This window comes from Hemicordylus capensis, chromosome 6 (genome assembly GCF_027244095.1).
Source record: "Hemicordylus capensis ecotype Gifberg chromosome 6, rHemCap1.1.pri, whole genome shotgun sequence".
Classification (NCBI taxonomy): Eukaryota; Metazoa; Chordata; class Lepidosauria; order Squamata; family Cordylidae; genus Hemicordylus; species Hemicordylus capensis.
In genome coordinates, this window is record NC_069662.1 from 51,908,133 (window position 1) to 51,920,098 (window position 11,966).

The 11,966-nt window shown below is 47.2% G+C and overlaps 1 protein-coding gene across 11 annotated transcripts in view; it reads left to right on the plus strand.

Annotated features, from left to right (window-relative positions):
- Positions 1-11,966, plus strand: part of FMNL1 (formin like 1) — a 107,218-nt gene that overhangs the window by 62,840 nt on the left and 32,412 nt on the right. For 6 of the 11 annotated variants that reach the window (XM_053263157.1, XM_053263159.1, XM_053263158.1 and 3 more), the window contains 5 exons: positions 1,806-1,946; positions 4,686-4,814; positions 5,764-5,872; positions 8,120-8,196; positions 10,551-10,644. In XM_053263157.1, coding sequence (XP_053119132.1) covers positions 1,806-1,946; positions 4,686-4,814; positions 5,764-5,872; positions 8,120-8,196; positions 10,551-10,644 — 550 coding nt within the window. The remainder of the gene's footprint in view (positions 1-1,805; positions 1,947-4,685; positions 4,815-5,763; positions 5,873-8,119; positions 8,197-10,550; positions 10,645-11,966) is intronic. The other 5 variants (XM_053263163.1, XM_053263167.1, XM_053263164.1 and 2 more) reach the window with 4 other exon arrangements.

Sequence of the window (11,966 nt, forward strand, 5' to 3'; positions counted from 1 at the left end):
AGTCATTTGCAGCTTGGCCAGAAAGGGATGGGTGACTGGGTGGGAACCAAGGAGGGATTGTGATGGAGCTGTTGTCCCAGGTGCAGCTTCTGACATTGTCTGTTGTTGGGTGGGCCCTGATTCAGCAGGAAATGTCAACATGTGCTGCGTGATGCATCTATAGGCTGAGATTCAAAGAGTTTCTGCTTGTAAAGAGCCCAGGGTGATTAGATGGGGTGGTATAGAAATGTAATCAATAAATAATACTTCACTCCAGTGGTTTGCACTCACCAGGGGGAGTTTTTAGCTTCTTTTCTTTCAACAAAGCACACACACACACACTACACAACTTGTCCAGTTGCAAACTGTTATGAAACTTCCCTTAGTTACTATGAGAAATAACTAAGGGAAGTTTTACTATGTGGCAAAAAAGCAAGGCAGGTATGCTAGAAAGGATGAAAGGAAGAAAAAAGTCTAAAACCCTCTTGGGCTCATGGAACTAATTTAATGTTTGTTTGGATCTTGACCATAAATTATATTTTATATAGAGGGTTGTTTGCAGAACTGTCCTCTCAACATTAAAAAGAGCTTTACCTTGTGAAATCCTTCCCGTATTTCACTCTCCTTCTCCTTTCTTTCTCCCACATCTGTCATGACCCTTGTGACACCCGATTTGGCCAGAACAGCTTTGGAGTCCTACTGAGGGTGAAGTTCACACAAAATAATTACTAAGCATTGCAATCATTCTTTAGAGGCACAATAGTGATAAATAATACAGAGCAAGAAGGAGGAAGATTGTTGCTCACTTATTTGTGACAAAGGTCGAGGGAAGGGTTATACCACAGGGGGCAGCATTCCTAACAGAGAGCTTTGCACTAAAAATAAAGAATAAAACACCGTATCAGAATTCTGTACTAAAATAGCATGCATTCCGTTCACATTAAGCAATTATGCCTGCTTTTTTTAAAAAAAAAATAATCTCTTCTGCTTCTACTAACCATAAGAACTGGCAAGGGAGCCTCAAGCAAACACTGCCTGAACATTTTCATTTTCTCTCTCCATAATGATGTAGGGAGACTCCTGGCAGCCTGGGGATAAAGTTGTTTTGGGGGCTCCCCATGTGCCCTAGTGCTAAAGCCCCACCCCCTACTTTCCAGCCTCACCCTGCCACGCTTCCCCCTCTATTTACCTGCAGCGGCTGTTGGGCAGGCTTCTCGGCGCGCCGGCTTCTCCCCAGCCTGCACGCAGGCCTCCCCATTCCCTGGCTAGCATGCTGGTTTCTCTCGCGCCTGCACGTGGACCTCCCCATTGAGTAGGGAGAGCGTCATGTGCCATGACATCATGGCACCGCCGCTGCCACCGCCACCACCAAGGGTAAATGGGAAATGGTGGCAGGGGTGCGTGGGGGTGGCGGGCCCTTGTGGGTCCCTCCGGGCCCAGGGACATTTGCACCCCCTCATCCAGTGGACACTACGCCCATGCCGTAATTGTGAGAGCTAGAAACTTGCTTTTTAAAAGAATGCCTAAAGGGCAGGTAGGCAGTATGACTAGAAACCCTGAAGTATTATCATACATTGAGCTCGGTCAGCACCTTGGAGAGCAGCCTGTCTCTCTCTTTGCCAAACAGAAAAAGGGGCTTGGGCCTTATCTGAGTAGTGATTTATGAGTGAGTTTGTGTGTGTGATGACAGTCAGAATTTAATCCTGTAGTGTAGACATGCCCTTAGTGGCAGCCCTGCTTAATCCTGCAACCCCATTGCTGCCCTCTTGCCAAATCCCTCCCATCAGCCAGCTGACGCACGTCTGTTTTTACGTGTGTGGCTCCAGGTACGATATGGACAGCACTGACAATGGGAGCCCCGGGTCCGACAAGGGAAAAGCCCTGGACAGATCTATGGAGGACCTCAGCAGAAGCAACTCCTCCTCCCCCACACAGGGCTCCACCAAAACGAGGCACATGACTGTCAGGTAACAGAGTGAACACAGAGTAGCATTTCTTGAACTCCTTTCCCTGTAGTTTGCTAATGGAAGCTGGGATGCCGCAAATGGGGTTTCCTTCATCTCTACCATTGACCTTCTCCCCCCTACAAAAAATCCCAAAGCCTATTCCAGGTAGGTATAAAGACCCCAGAGTCCTCTTCCCAGTGGTCCTGTACCCACAGTCTTTTCCAGCTATGCACAGGAATCCAGTTCAGGTTTCCCCCCACTTCTTAGCATTAATTTTGCAAGGATTATGACTGAACCACAGTCCATTCCAATTTTGGTGGTTGTTTTTTCACAAGACTTGTAAATACCTTGAAGCTGTTCTAATAAGGCACAATAATCTTACAGGTATCCTCTGTCCTATTATAGATTCTTTCAATTTTTATTCTCTTCCCCAGCCTCCTTGGACTGGGAACGCTATGATAAACTAAAGTTAAGTGGAATGTCTCAAAGTATAAAGTACATGAAGCTTATAAATGCCAGCAACTTTAAAATCTTAGCTAAAAGCTGTTTCCCTCCAAATACAAAACTTTTCTGGAAGAGCACCTTCTTCAAAATCAGCAACTTGAAAATTGGAAGCCATTTTTATTAATATAGCAAATCAGTCATTTTGCATCCCCATTCTCACCTGTGCATCCAGTCAAAACAGGACAAAAGCATTGAACTGTGAAAAAGTAGATGTCTTACACAAGCATATTGATAAGGTGGCTATTGCTTGCCTGTGCAAAGAAACTTCCAGATGGAGCTGACAGTGGGGAGGGAAATTCTCACATAACATCTCAAAATTGTGTGTGCAAATCTGCATCTAAAAAATATCTGAAGTGTTTTGCATTTAAGGTGCAAATTAAGTTTCAAATTTTTAAAAAAGACACACACACACCTTTTTTTTAAATTCAGGAAAACATTGGGCAGGTGGAGTAGAAATTAAAGGTTCTTACAGGTTCTTAAGATGTACTGGCTGACGTTTGAACTAATGAAGCACCAGTGCAATGGGAGAAGGACTGGTGCTTCTGAAAAATTCAACTAACTCAGCTTCACTGCTAGCTTAGTGGTGGGGGAAAGTTTTGATGACTCCCCCTTACCCAGGAAGCGCTATGTGCCACCTGAAAATGTGTCCCTGATAGTCATGCAGCCCTCAGGGACATATTTTTGAATGACACAGAGAGCTTTCAGGGGAAAGGGAGATTGCTGAAATCCTTCCCCACCAACACACACACACACACACACACACACACACACACACACACACACACACACACACACATTTACTTTCAGGTGACTGCTAAGACTGCAATTATCCACACAGTGCTGAAGAATTATCCCACGTTTTTAGCTACCGTTTCAAAATTTAAACTGGCCAACCTCACCTCTTCAAGCAGCTGTGTGGAAACCCTTTGCTTGCATCATAGGTGCATACATAGGCTTTTTGGGCAGGGACTGAGAGTTAACTGGGAATCCTTTCAACCATCTTCCATTTAATGGTTGTAAGATAAGGAGATAGAGTGGTCTGTAAAGACAAGTGACACAGAAGAGTCACCCTTGGTACAATGAAGCTTAAGAATCACTGGACTTGTTAACCCAAGGTTTTCTTGCCTGTGAGCGCCTCAGAAACAGACTGCCCTAAAAATTGCCTTTGAGAAGTTTGGGGCCTGCTCATGCTGAATGCTAACTACTCTACTGACAAATGGCAGGCTCTGGTTTTCTTTACCCAGTCTTGCATTTTCCTGTCTGCCTCACCCTTCCTCTTTCCCCTTGTTCTAACCCCACGCTTCTTTTGCACGCTTCCCTCGGGACTGCGCTTCACGGTAGGTACCCAGCCTGAGCCCACTGGGGGTGGGTGGGGCAGAGGCATGATAGTGTGACGAGACTCTGTCAAGACAAAAGAGGTAAAGAAAAGATGGTTGCCAAAGATGCAGTGGGTCATTTGGCTCATTGAGCCCTTCTCTCTCGGAAGGCAGGGCTCTCCTCTGAAAAGAAGAAGCAAATCCTAAACTGAGGCTTCGGTCAGTAACCAGCCTGGTGGTTCCTTTTTTTAGGAGTGCACGCACCAAGGGTGCCCTTCTCTTATTTGGGTAATCCTAAAGTGTTTCCCCTCATGTCTATGATGTCAGAGGCCATTTTGTTCTGCTTGTGTTCAAGAGATTTAAACAAAACAGACACTGTTTTTCTTAGGGGATGACGGGGCCTATGGGCTCAGAGCTCTGTTAGCCGAGCTGCTGTTGATAATAAATGCCCTTAGACTTGAGGCTAGAGAATCCCTTTTGTGAGAGTGAAGCCTCACCATGGCTTAAGGTTTGGAATATGGTGGGCCTTACCTCAGGTGAAGGCAAGAGCAGCTGGAAATGATGAACCTAAAGAAACTGCTCCTGCCCTACTGCCATTTTTTTTTCCATCCTTAGGCCCAGTTCGATGCTAGAGAATTGCCTGAGGATAGAGTTCTTCCTACAAGCCTCACAGGAAACCTTTTGAAGGCTGTGGCATAGGAAGAAATCTATAGGGAAGAAGGGCAGTGATGAGCCCCAGTTGTTTTGCTGACTTTTACCAAAGGTTGCTGAAATGGTTTCAGGGTTATTTATAAAATAACTGCAAACTCCCCCTATGGATCCAAAACTGCCACTTTTTTCCCTGCGGTGTGGGGGGATGGGAGGGGTAGGGGAGCGTCCACCTGAAGCGTCCTATTTTTCCCTCCTGTCCTGCAGGCTTGCAATCTTCCACCTCCTTCAGGTGTTGCCATTTGAACCAGCAGATCCAAACATTCTTTCAGCAAGTCCACCCAAGCGTCCCCTCCTCCAGCACCCCCGGGAGCGAGCAGGACTCTAAACCCAGGCCACCTGTCAACTCCTACTCACCCCGGTGAGCCTCTCCCACACTTACCCAGAAATCTCCCCTCTGGATGCAGCCAGGGGGCACAGACTTGGCTAGGTGAGGGCATGCTTTCCCCTCCTAAGCTTTTGTGTTCATTGGCAGGCGATCCAAATACCAAACATCTAGCAGCCCTAGAAACAGCGAGAAAAGCCTTGAGTCCAAAAACCCCCTTTGAAATAGAAATGAATTGTGTGAAATTGGGGCATTTGCAAATATCTGCATGCTTTTATTTTGGTTATACAATAATTCTTTGGCACTATTTGGATTTCCCCCAAAATGTTATTTATATTTGTATTTGGTCGTGTACAGGGAACTGGGACTGATTGCAGAGGAAATGGGAAAGTGACATGGAGTGGTCAGAGGGAGGGACCGAGCCACACTGAGTGGTGAAGAAGCTACCCCAGGACTTGTCCATCTCTAGCTTTTAAGGGTTTTACAAATATGGCCTATGTGTGTGTCAGTCTTTTTCTCTCATCCCAGATCATGAGCTCTAGAAACCTTTTCTAATTTTCAGACTGAAAAGCTCAGGTTCTCAGGAAATCAAGAGCAACCACCACATTCAGTACGAGTTAATTTGTAGACTCTCCTTTGTGTTAAACACTCCTCCCACAGTACTTTAAACCCTTTTCTGGATCCCATCTTCTATGGCCTATGAGGCCCTCCTTTCCATACTGAAATTGTAGGAATGGTGGCCCTCCAGGAATTGGATTGGAATGGAACTTTTCATTGTTGACGTTGTCTTCTAGACAGTATTTGACCTGATGATTTAGGGGCAAGAAAGGTCTTGCACTACGACCCTGCCGCCAGGCTTGAGCCCTCCTGCTTCCTGCTCTCCAAATTCTCGCGCTACACGTTATGTGATCGGAGTACAGGCTTGTGGTTGCCCTCCTTTCTCATCCAGCCATTTCTCCCCCACTTGATTTTCTTTCTACCTTAGACTCCATCCACCACACAGCAGGAAGGCACTAAGGAACTCACGCATTGTTAGCCAGAAGGACGATGTTCATGTTTGCATCATGTGTCTCCGTGCCATCATGAATTATCAGGTGAGGTGACTGCGAGCGTTGCATGGGAGGACCTGAGGACAATGGAAAGATGCAGACTACGTTAGTCATGGCTAGCTTGTCACGTTGGTTTCGATGGTGCTTAATTCTAGCAAACTAGTCTGGGTGTTGCCTGGTGATGGGGAAGGTCTTATACAACAGTGGGAAATAGGGCATGGAGGGCCCCATTTAGGGATGTGTGAGCTGGCTCGCTTCAAGCTGGGCTCGACATTGAGCTGGCCTGGTTTGGGCGGTCCGAGTTCAAACTGGACCAACCCCAGTTCTAAGATCCGTCTCTTGGGCTGACTTAGGGGTAATACTTGTAAAGGGGAATTCCCTAGCTTAATTGGGGGGGAGGCGAAAAGGGACTCTTTACTGCTAGTTTCCTGCTCTGGGGACAGTGGAGGTGACCATCAGAGGCAGCAGTGGGGGTTCTTCCAACCACCACTACCCCCTGCCAGCCTCCCAAATGACAGGCCAGGCCAACTGCGTCCCAGTTTGGGCTTCTGTGCACACACGGAGGCCCTTAGAATGTCCTCTGCGTGTGCGTCATGTACTGCACTGGTCTCAGAAGCCCTTTTGCTTATGTAGAAACTGCAGACACAAGAAACTGCCTTGAGTAGTGTCAGATCATTGGTCTATCTAGCCTAACGTTTTCTGCTTTGGCTGGGAGTGACTCTCTCAGGCGGCAAGTTCTTCCTATCCCTGCCACTTGAAGCCCTTTGACTGTAGATAGCAGTGCCTGCATTTGGGACTTTTTGCATGCAAAGCATGTGCTCTGCCACTGAGCTATGGCCCACATCTATATTCTCCACATTTCTCCTTTCATACAGCCTACCCATTTATGGCTGTGTGTGTTTGAATTTCAGGGATCTGAGGAACAATTATACAAGATCTGAGATTATTTTTTCTTCAGCTTGTCAAACTGATCTTTGTAATTGGGGGGCGGGGTGGAAATCAAAATTTCAACACAGCAATATTTCGATGTTGAAAACTGATGATACTTTTTGTTGGCTCTACCACTAACTTTAGGCAGCTTTAGGCCAGCTGGCCAAGAACCACTGGGGCAGAAGGCTGTCCTTATGATTGGCTAAACTGTGTGGGAGGGTGCTAGTTTATGATTGATAGGAAATCTTCATATATTCATGCATGTCAGTAGAATTCAGGTGGCTTACTGTTTTCTGGGGTGATGGGGTATGTTTGGTGGAGGTGGTATAAATTTGCCAATCTGTGTAGACAATACTGAGCTAGATGGACCAATGGTCTGACTCAGTATACGGAAGATGCCTGTGTTCCTATTTTAAATGCTAAGGTGGTCTAAGGACCGTAATAAATTTACTTACTTACTGTGTTCCTATGAAAATAGGTCTGTCAGTGGCTATTAGCCATGATAGCTAAATGGATCCCTCATATTCAGAAGCAGTCTACCATTGAATGTGAGGTGCTGGGGAACACACAGTGGGATTTGGGGCTCTTGCTTTATTGTCCTGTTTATGAGCTTCCTGGCGGTATTTTGCAGGATGCTGGTCTAGACAGACCCTTAGTCTGATTCATCAGAACTGTTCTTACGGTGTATTTGTCTGTGTGGTGTGTTGTTTTTTTTGGCGGGGGGAGACTGGAATGGCTCCCAGTAAGCTTGTAATATTTACTACTGGGGAGGCTGTTTTGCAAGGTCATGTTTACAGCCTTACTTTTGAGAGTGTGTGTCATCTTTGGTGCCTCTCCCATTTTACACATTGTAACGTGATTTGGAAGGCTTGTATATCATAATAGCCTGATAAAAGAAAACAGTCTGGAAGTGATTTAAGAGTGCCATTGCTCCTTGTAGTTATACCTGCGTTTCTTTTGTCCCACTGCCACATCTGGTCAAACAGGTTTTGCAGGTTTGTGAGACAATACAAAAACCTGTTTTTTGAGATGGAAGTGGGATAAATGTCTTTACTGGGAGCTGTGACCCCCTCTGTCAAACAACAGTGTTGTTTTTTTTCTGGGGGGAAACCCACTATCATTGTGTCTAGCCTCAGGTTGGGGCAGCTGCAGTTGGCTGTGAGTGGCTGCAGAATGGGACAACAGTCCAAAGCCATGTCCATTTATCATGGCCTCTGTTTGAAATAGAATCCACTCAGTCTCCGCCTAAGAACAAGAGGTGCACTTGACTGCTTTGGCCCCTCCCCTCAGCCATCACATCCCTCTCACTGCTCTGGATGCGCTTGGGCTGCTAACACCCTCTCCCTCCCTTTCTCCCTCTAGTCTGGGTTCAGCCTTGTGATGAACCACCCAGCATGTGTCAATGAGATCACATTGAGCCTCAACAATAAGAACCCCAGGTAAGGATTTTGAGCTCCTTTGGGAACATCTATTCCTCACGCACAAACACACACAACCCTCTGGTTTAATTGATAAAAATAATGGCTCCTGGGCCTATTGAAATGTCACAGCCTTCTGGCTGGGAAGCATGGTCCCTGATTCTAGATGGGAGGACTCAGGCTGTAGGGAGTGTTGCACTGATGAAGCTGCCCTCTGCATTTGCTCAGAGAGTCCTTATGGCTTCTTCACATCTTCCAGGAAACTGAGCCTGGGCCTTGAAAAGAGATCCATGGACAAATTCTTAGTTAAAGGATGAGCACCGAGTTTTACTTTAGTCTAGCAGTAGGTCATTAGCTGAGAGAGCATTAATCTCTACAGCTTCTCCCTTGCTGGACACCAGAAGCGGTGACTGGCAGCTCATGGCTGGTGACTGACAACTCATGGCTGGACTGGGAGGAGAGCTGGTCTTGTGGTAGCCAGCATGAATTGTCTCCTTTGCTAAGTAGGGTCCATCCTGGTTTGTATTTTAATGGGAGACTACATGCGTGAGCACTGTAAGGTATTCCCCTTAGGGGAAGGGGCCGCTCTGGGAAGAGTAGAAGGTGCCAAGTTCCCTCCCCAGCATCTCCAAGACAGGGAGACTCCTGAGGGAGTCTCCTGCCTGCAACCTTGGAGAAGCCGCTACCAGTCTGTGTAGACAATACTGAGCTAGATGGACCAATGGTCTGACTCAGTATAAGGCAGCTTCCTATGTAAACTGGGTCCAGTTCACCTGTCTCTGTCTGACACTCTTTGATCTTCTCAGCTGTAACTAGACCATAAAGGCATCTATCAAACTGCCTCTCCCTCCAGCCAGGGAGCTTGTCTTGCTTTATGACCTTTTCTGCCCACCTCTCCATTTTGACCCCTCCCCCCATCACCTCTGGTCCCTGGACATACACATGCCCTATATTTGACACATTTGCCCAACTTGACAATATTGAGGTGATTCCTTCCGTTCTCTTTCTCCCATCCTTGTCTTTCTGCCTCTCCTGGCAATTTTTCCTCACACACCCGACATTTTCGATACACCTTTGAGTTCCAGCTGCTGGGGACACATGCAGTTGAAAGGGCCTTCTGCCTTGCCTTCATGTCTTGCTTATGGGCTTCCTGGAGGCATCCATTGGACCCCTGCTGGAAACAGGATGCTGATCTAGAGGAATCTGCAATCTGATCCAACAAGGCAACACGCCTGTCCCTACAAAGATTTCCATCCATTCATGGTGGAAAGGTCTATCAGTGGTTATTAACCGTGATGGATCATTGGAACTTCTGCTCCTGCTCCACTGAATTCCATAGAGCTATTTCCATTGAGCTGTTATGGTTACCTGGAACAAATGCTGTGAAAGCACTGTTGCCTTCCTGGCCTGTTCATGGACTTCCCAGAGGGCATCTAGTTGGCCACTGTTGGAGGCAGAATGCTAGACTCTTGGTCTTGTCCACCAGGGCAACCCTTGCATTCTTTACTGGCCCCTAGCTCTGGTTGCAGGTGGTCTGGGGCTTCCTTGCCCATCTCTTTTGTTACTCCCCTTCTCTTTGGCCTCCAGCCCTAGCTGCTTTCCCCCTTGTCTGTCTGACTGCCTTTCTCCCAGTCAGTCCCTTAAGCACCCATTTCCCTTTATATAGTTCACAACATACCCTTAAAGCCCACCAACTGATCTGATCCCCTCTGCAAGTGGCTGGATATTGGGAGTAATAGGAGAGCTTTAGTGTGCCTCAGAAGGTGTGCCTGCAAAGCAAATAGGTCTAGAAGACTTGAGCAAGTAAGCCACGTTTCATGTAACCGGGGAGGGCAACCCCACCCTGCAGCCACCCACTTTGGTTAGCTGCCTTCCCTCCATGGTCTAGCTGCCCCCGCCCCCGCTGGAGATTACTTCTAGATATTAGGGATGTGCACGAACCGGCAGATGGCTAGTTCGACAGCGGTGTGTGTGTGTCCTTTTAAGCAGCAGGTAGGGTGCTCTTCTCCCCCCCCCCCGGCTGAATTTCCCCACATTTCCGCACACACACCGGCCACAGAACGGGCCGGCAAGAGGAAACGCTGCCGCCCTGTGCAGCGATTTTGAGCACAGTGCTGGTGGGAAAACACGGGGTGAGGGGAAACGAGCACCCTCCCTGCTCCTTAAAGGACATCAAACCAGCTTGAATGCCGGACTGGTCTAGAGGTCCAGAAAAGGGCCTCCGAACTGGTTCGTGCACATCCCTACTAGATATTGCATCCATCACACTTCTCCAGGTTCATCCCCCTGCCACTCAGTAACTGCTTGGAGCAGTGGGAGAGGTAATGGAAGCGTCCCACTCAGATCCCTTCTCCTCACTGTTCTCCTTCCTACAGGACCAAAGCCCTCGTCCTTGAGCTGTTGGCTGCTGTTTGTTTGGTCCGAGGGGGTCATGATATCATCCTGGCTGCATTCGACAACTTCAAAGAGGTTTGTGTTCCTCTCTCCTTTTTGGTAGTGCTGCTGGCTATATAAAGCTGTAATTGTCCAGACTCTGTGCTGGAGGGCCCAACGAGAAAAAGAATTCACGCATCCTGTGAACCCAAAGTACACCCAGAGAGGAGGCTACTTGCTGCATCTCTGCATGGTTTGCTACTCTCGCGTTAGCTTAGCTTCTTTTAACCCGCCTTCATTGGGGTTTGGGTATAGTTGTGCAGTGTGTGTCTGCACTGGATGTGACTTGAGGGAGCCAATCACTCCCAATGCAAAGATGTGCCAGAATTATCCACCCTCGGGAGGCACCCCCAGAACAGGAAGAAAGTGGATGTACACTTCTGCAAACAAAATTTTCTGAATGTAAGAGTGAAGCATGTCCCCATCTTTAATTCAGAAGCAAGTGCACCTTGGCAATCAGAAGTTTTGGACACACCAACCTAGAAATGCAATACAAAGGGGTGGGGTTGGGAGTTGTAGGGATGGAAATGTCTCCACCCGTTTATGCTGGAGCCCTTTGTTGCTACTTGCTACTCCCTCCTGTGCATTGTTCATCCTGTCTCCATATGACCTTGGATGCTAGGAGCGTACTTTGTGGGGAATATGAATATGACGTCTGAAATTTCCAAGCTTTCCTATTATTCCTTAAAACTGGAGTGTAATTAGCAAGGATGCAGGAAATGGAAATTTGAGGAGAAGAGAACTCCATATGGGTGAATTCTCTCTCTTTCTCTCTCTCTCTCTCTCTCTCTCTCTCTCTCTCTCTCTGATATAATATATATGTGAACAGTAAGAAGAAAAGTAGCTGCTCCTTAGAAAAAAAACGTACAGGAATATCTAGGGAATTTGTAAAACCCCTTTAGAAAGGAGACATGCAAAGTAAAGAAATGGAAATAGAAGGGAAACTGGTCCCTGGAGCCTTTACACTGTCATCTGTAAACTGACACAAGGAGATCTAACAAAAGGGTTGCTTAGGTTACGCGAGATAAAATTCACCCATGGAGCAGGAGGTTTGCGCCAAAGCCTTTGGGAGGATGGAAATGGAATCCCAGGTACCAAATAGAAAAGCACAAACCTGATCTCTTTCTCAACACGGTTGAGCAAATTGGGCCTGGGGAGGGAGGGGAAAACCCCTTGGCTTGAGTTCAGTTTCTGCTTTCACAGGAGGAATTCTGCTTCCACCCCACCACTCTCCTTCCAGGCTTTTTCCCCTCTACATGACTTTATGTCTGCTTGCCTATTTCACACTTAGTTTCTCACAAATTACTGGGCATATTTGTGAGTTTGGGGGCTCTCCACTTCATTGTTTAGCACTGCAC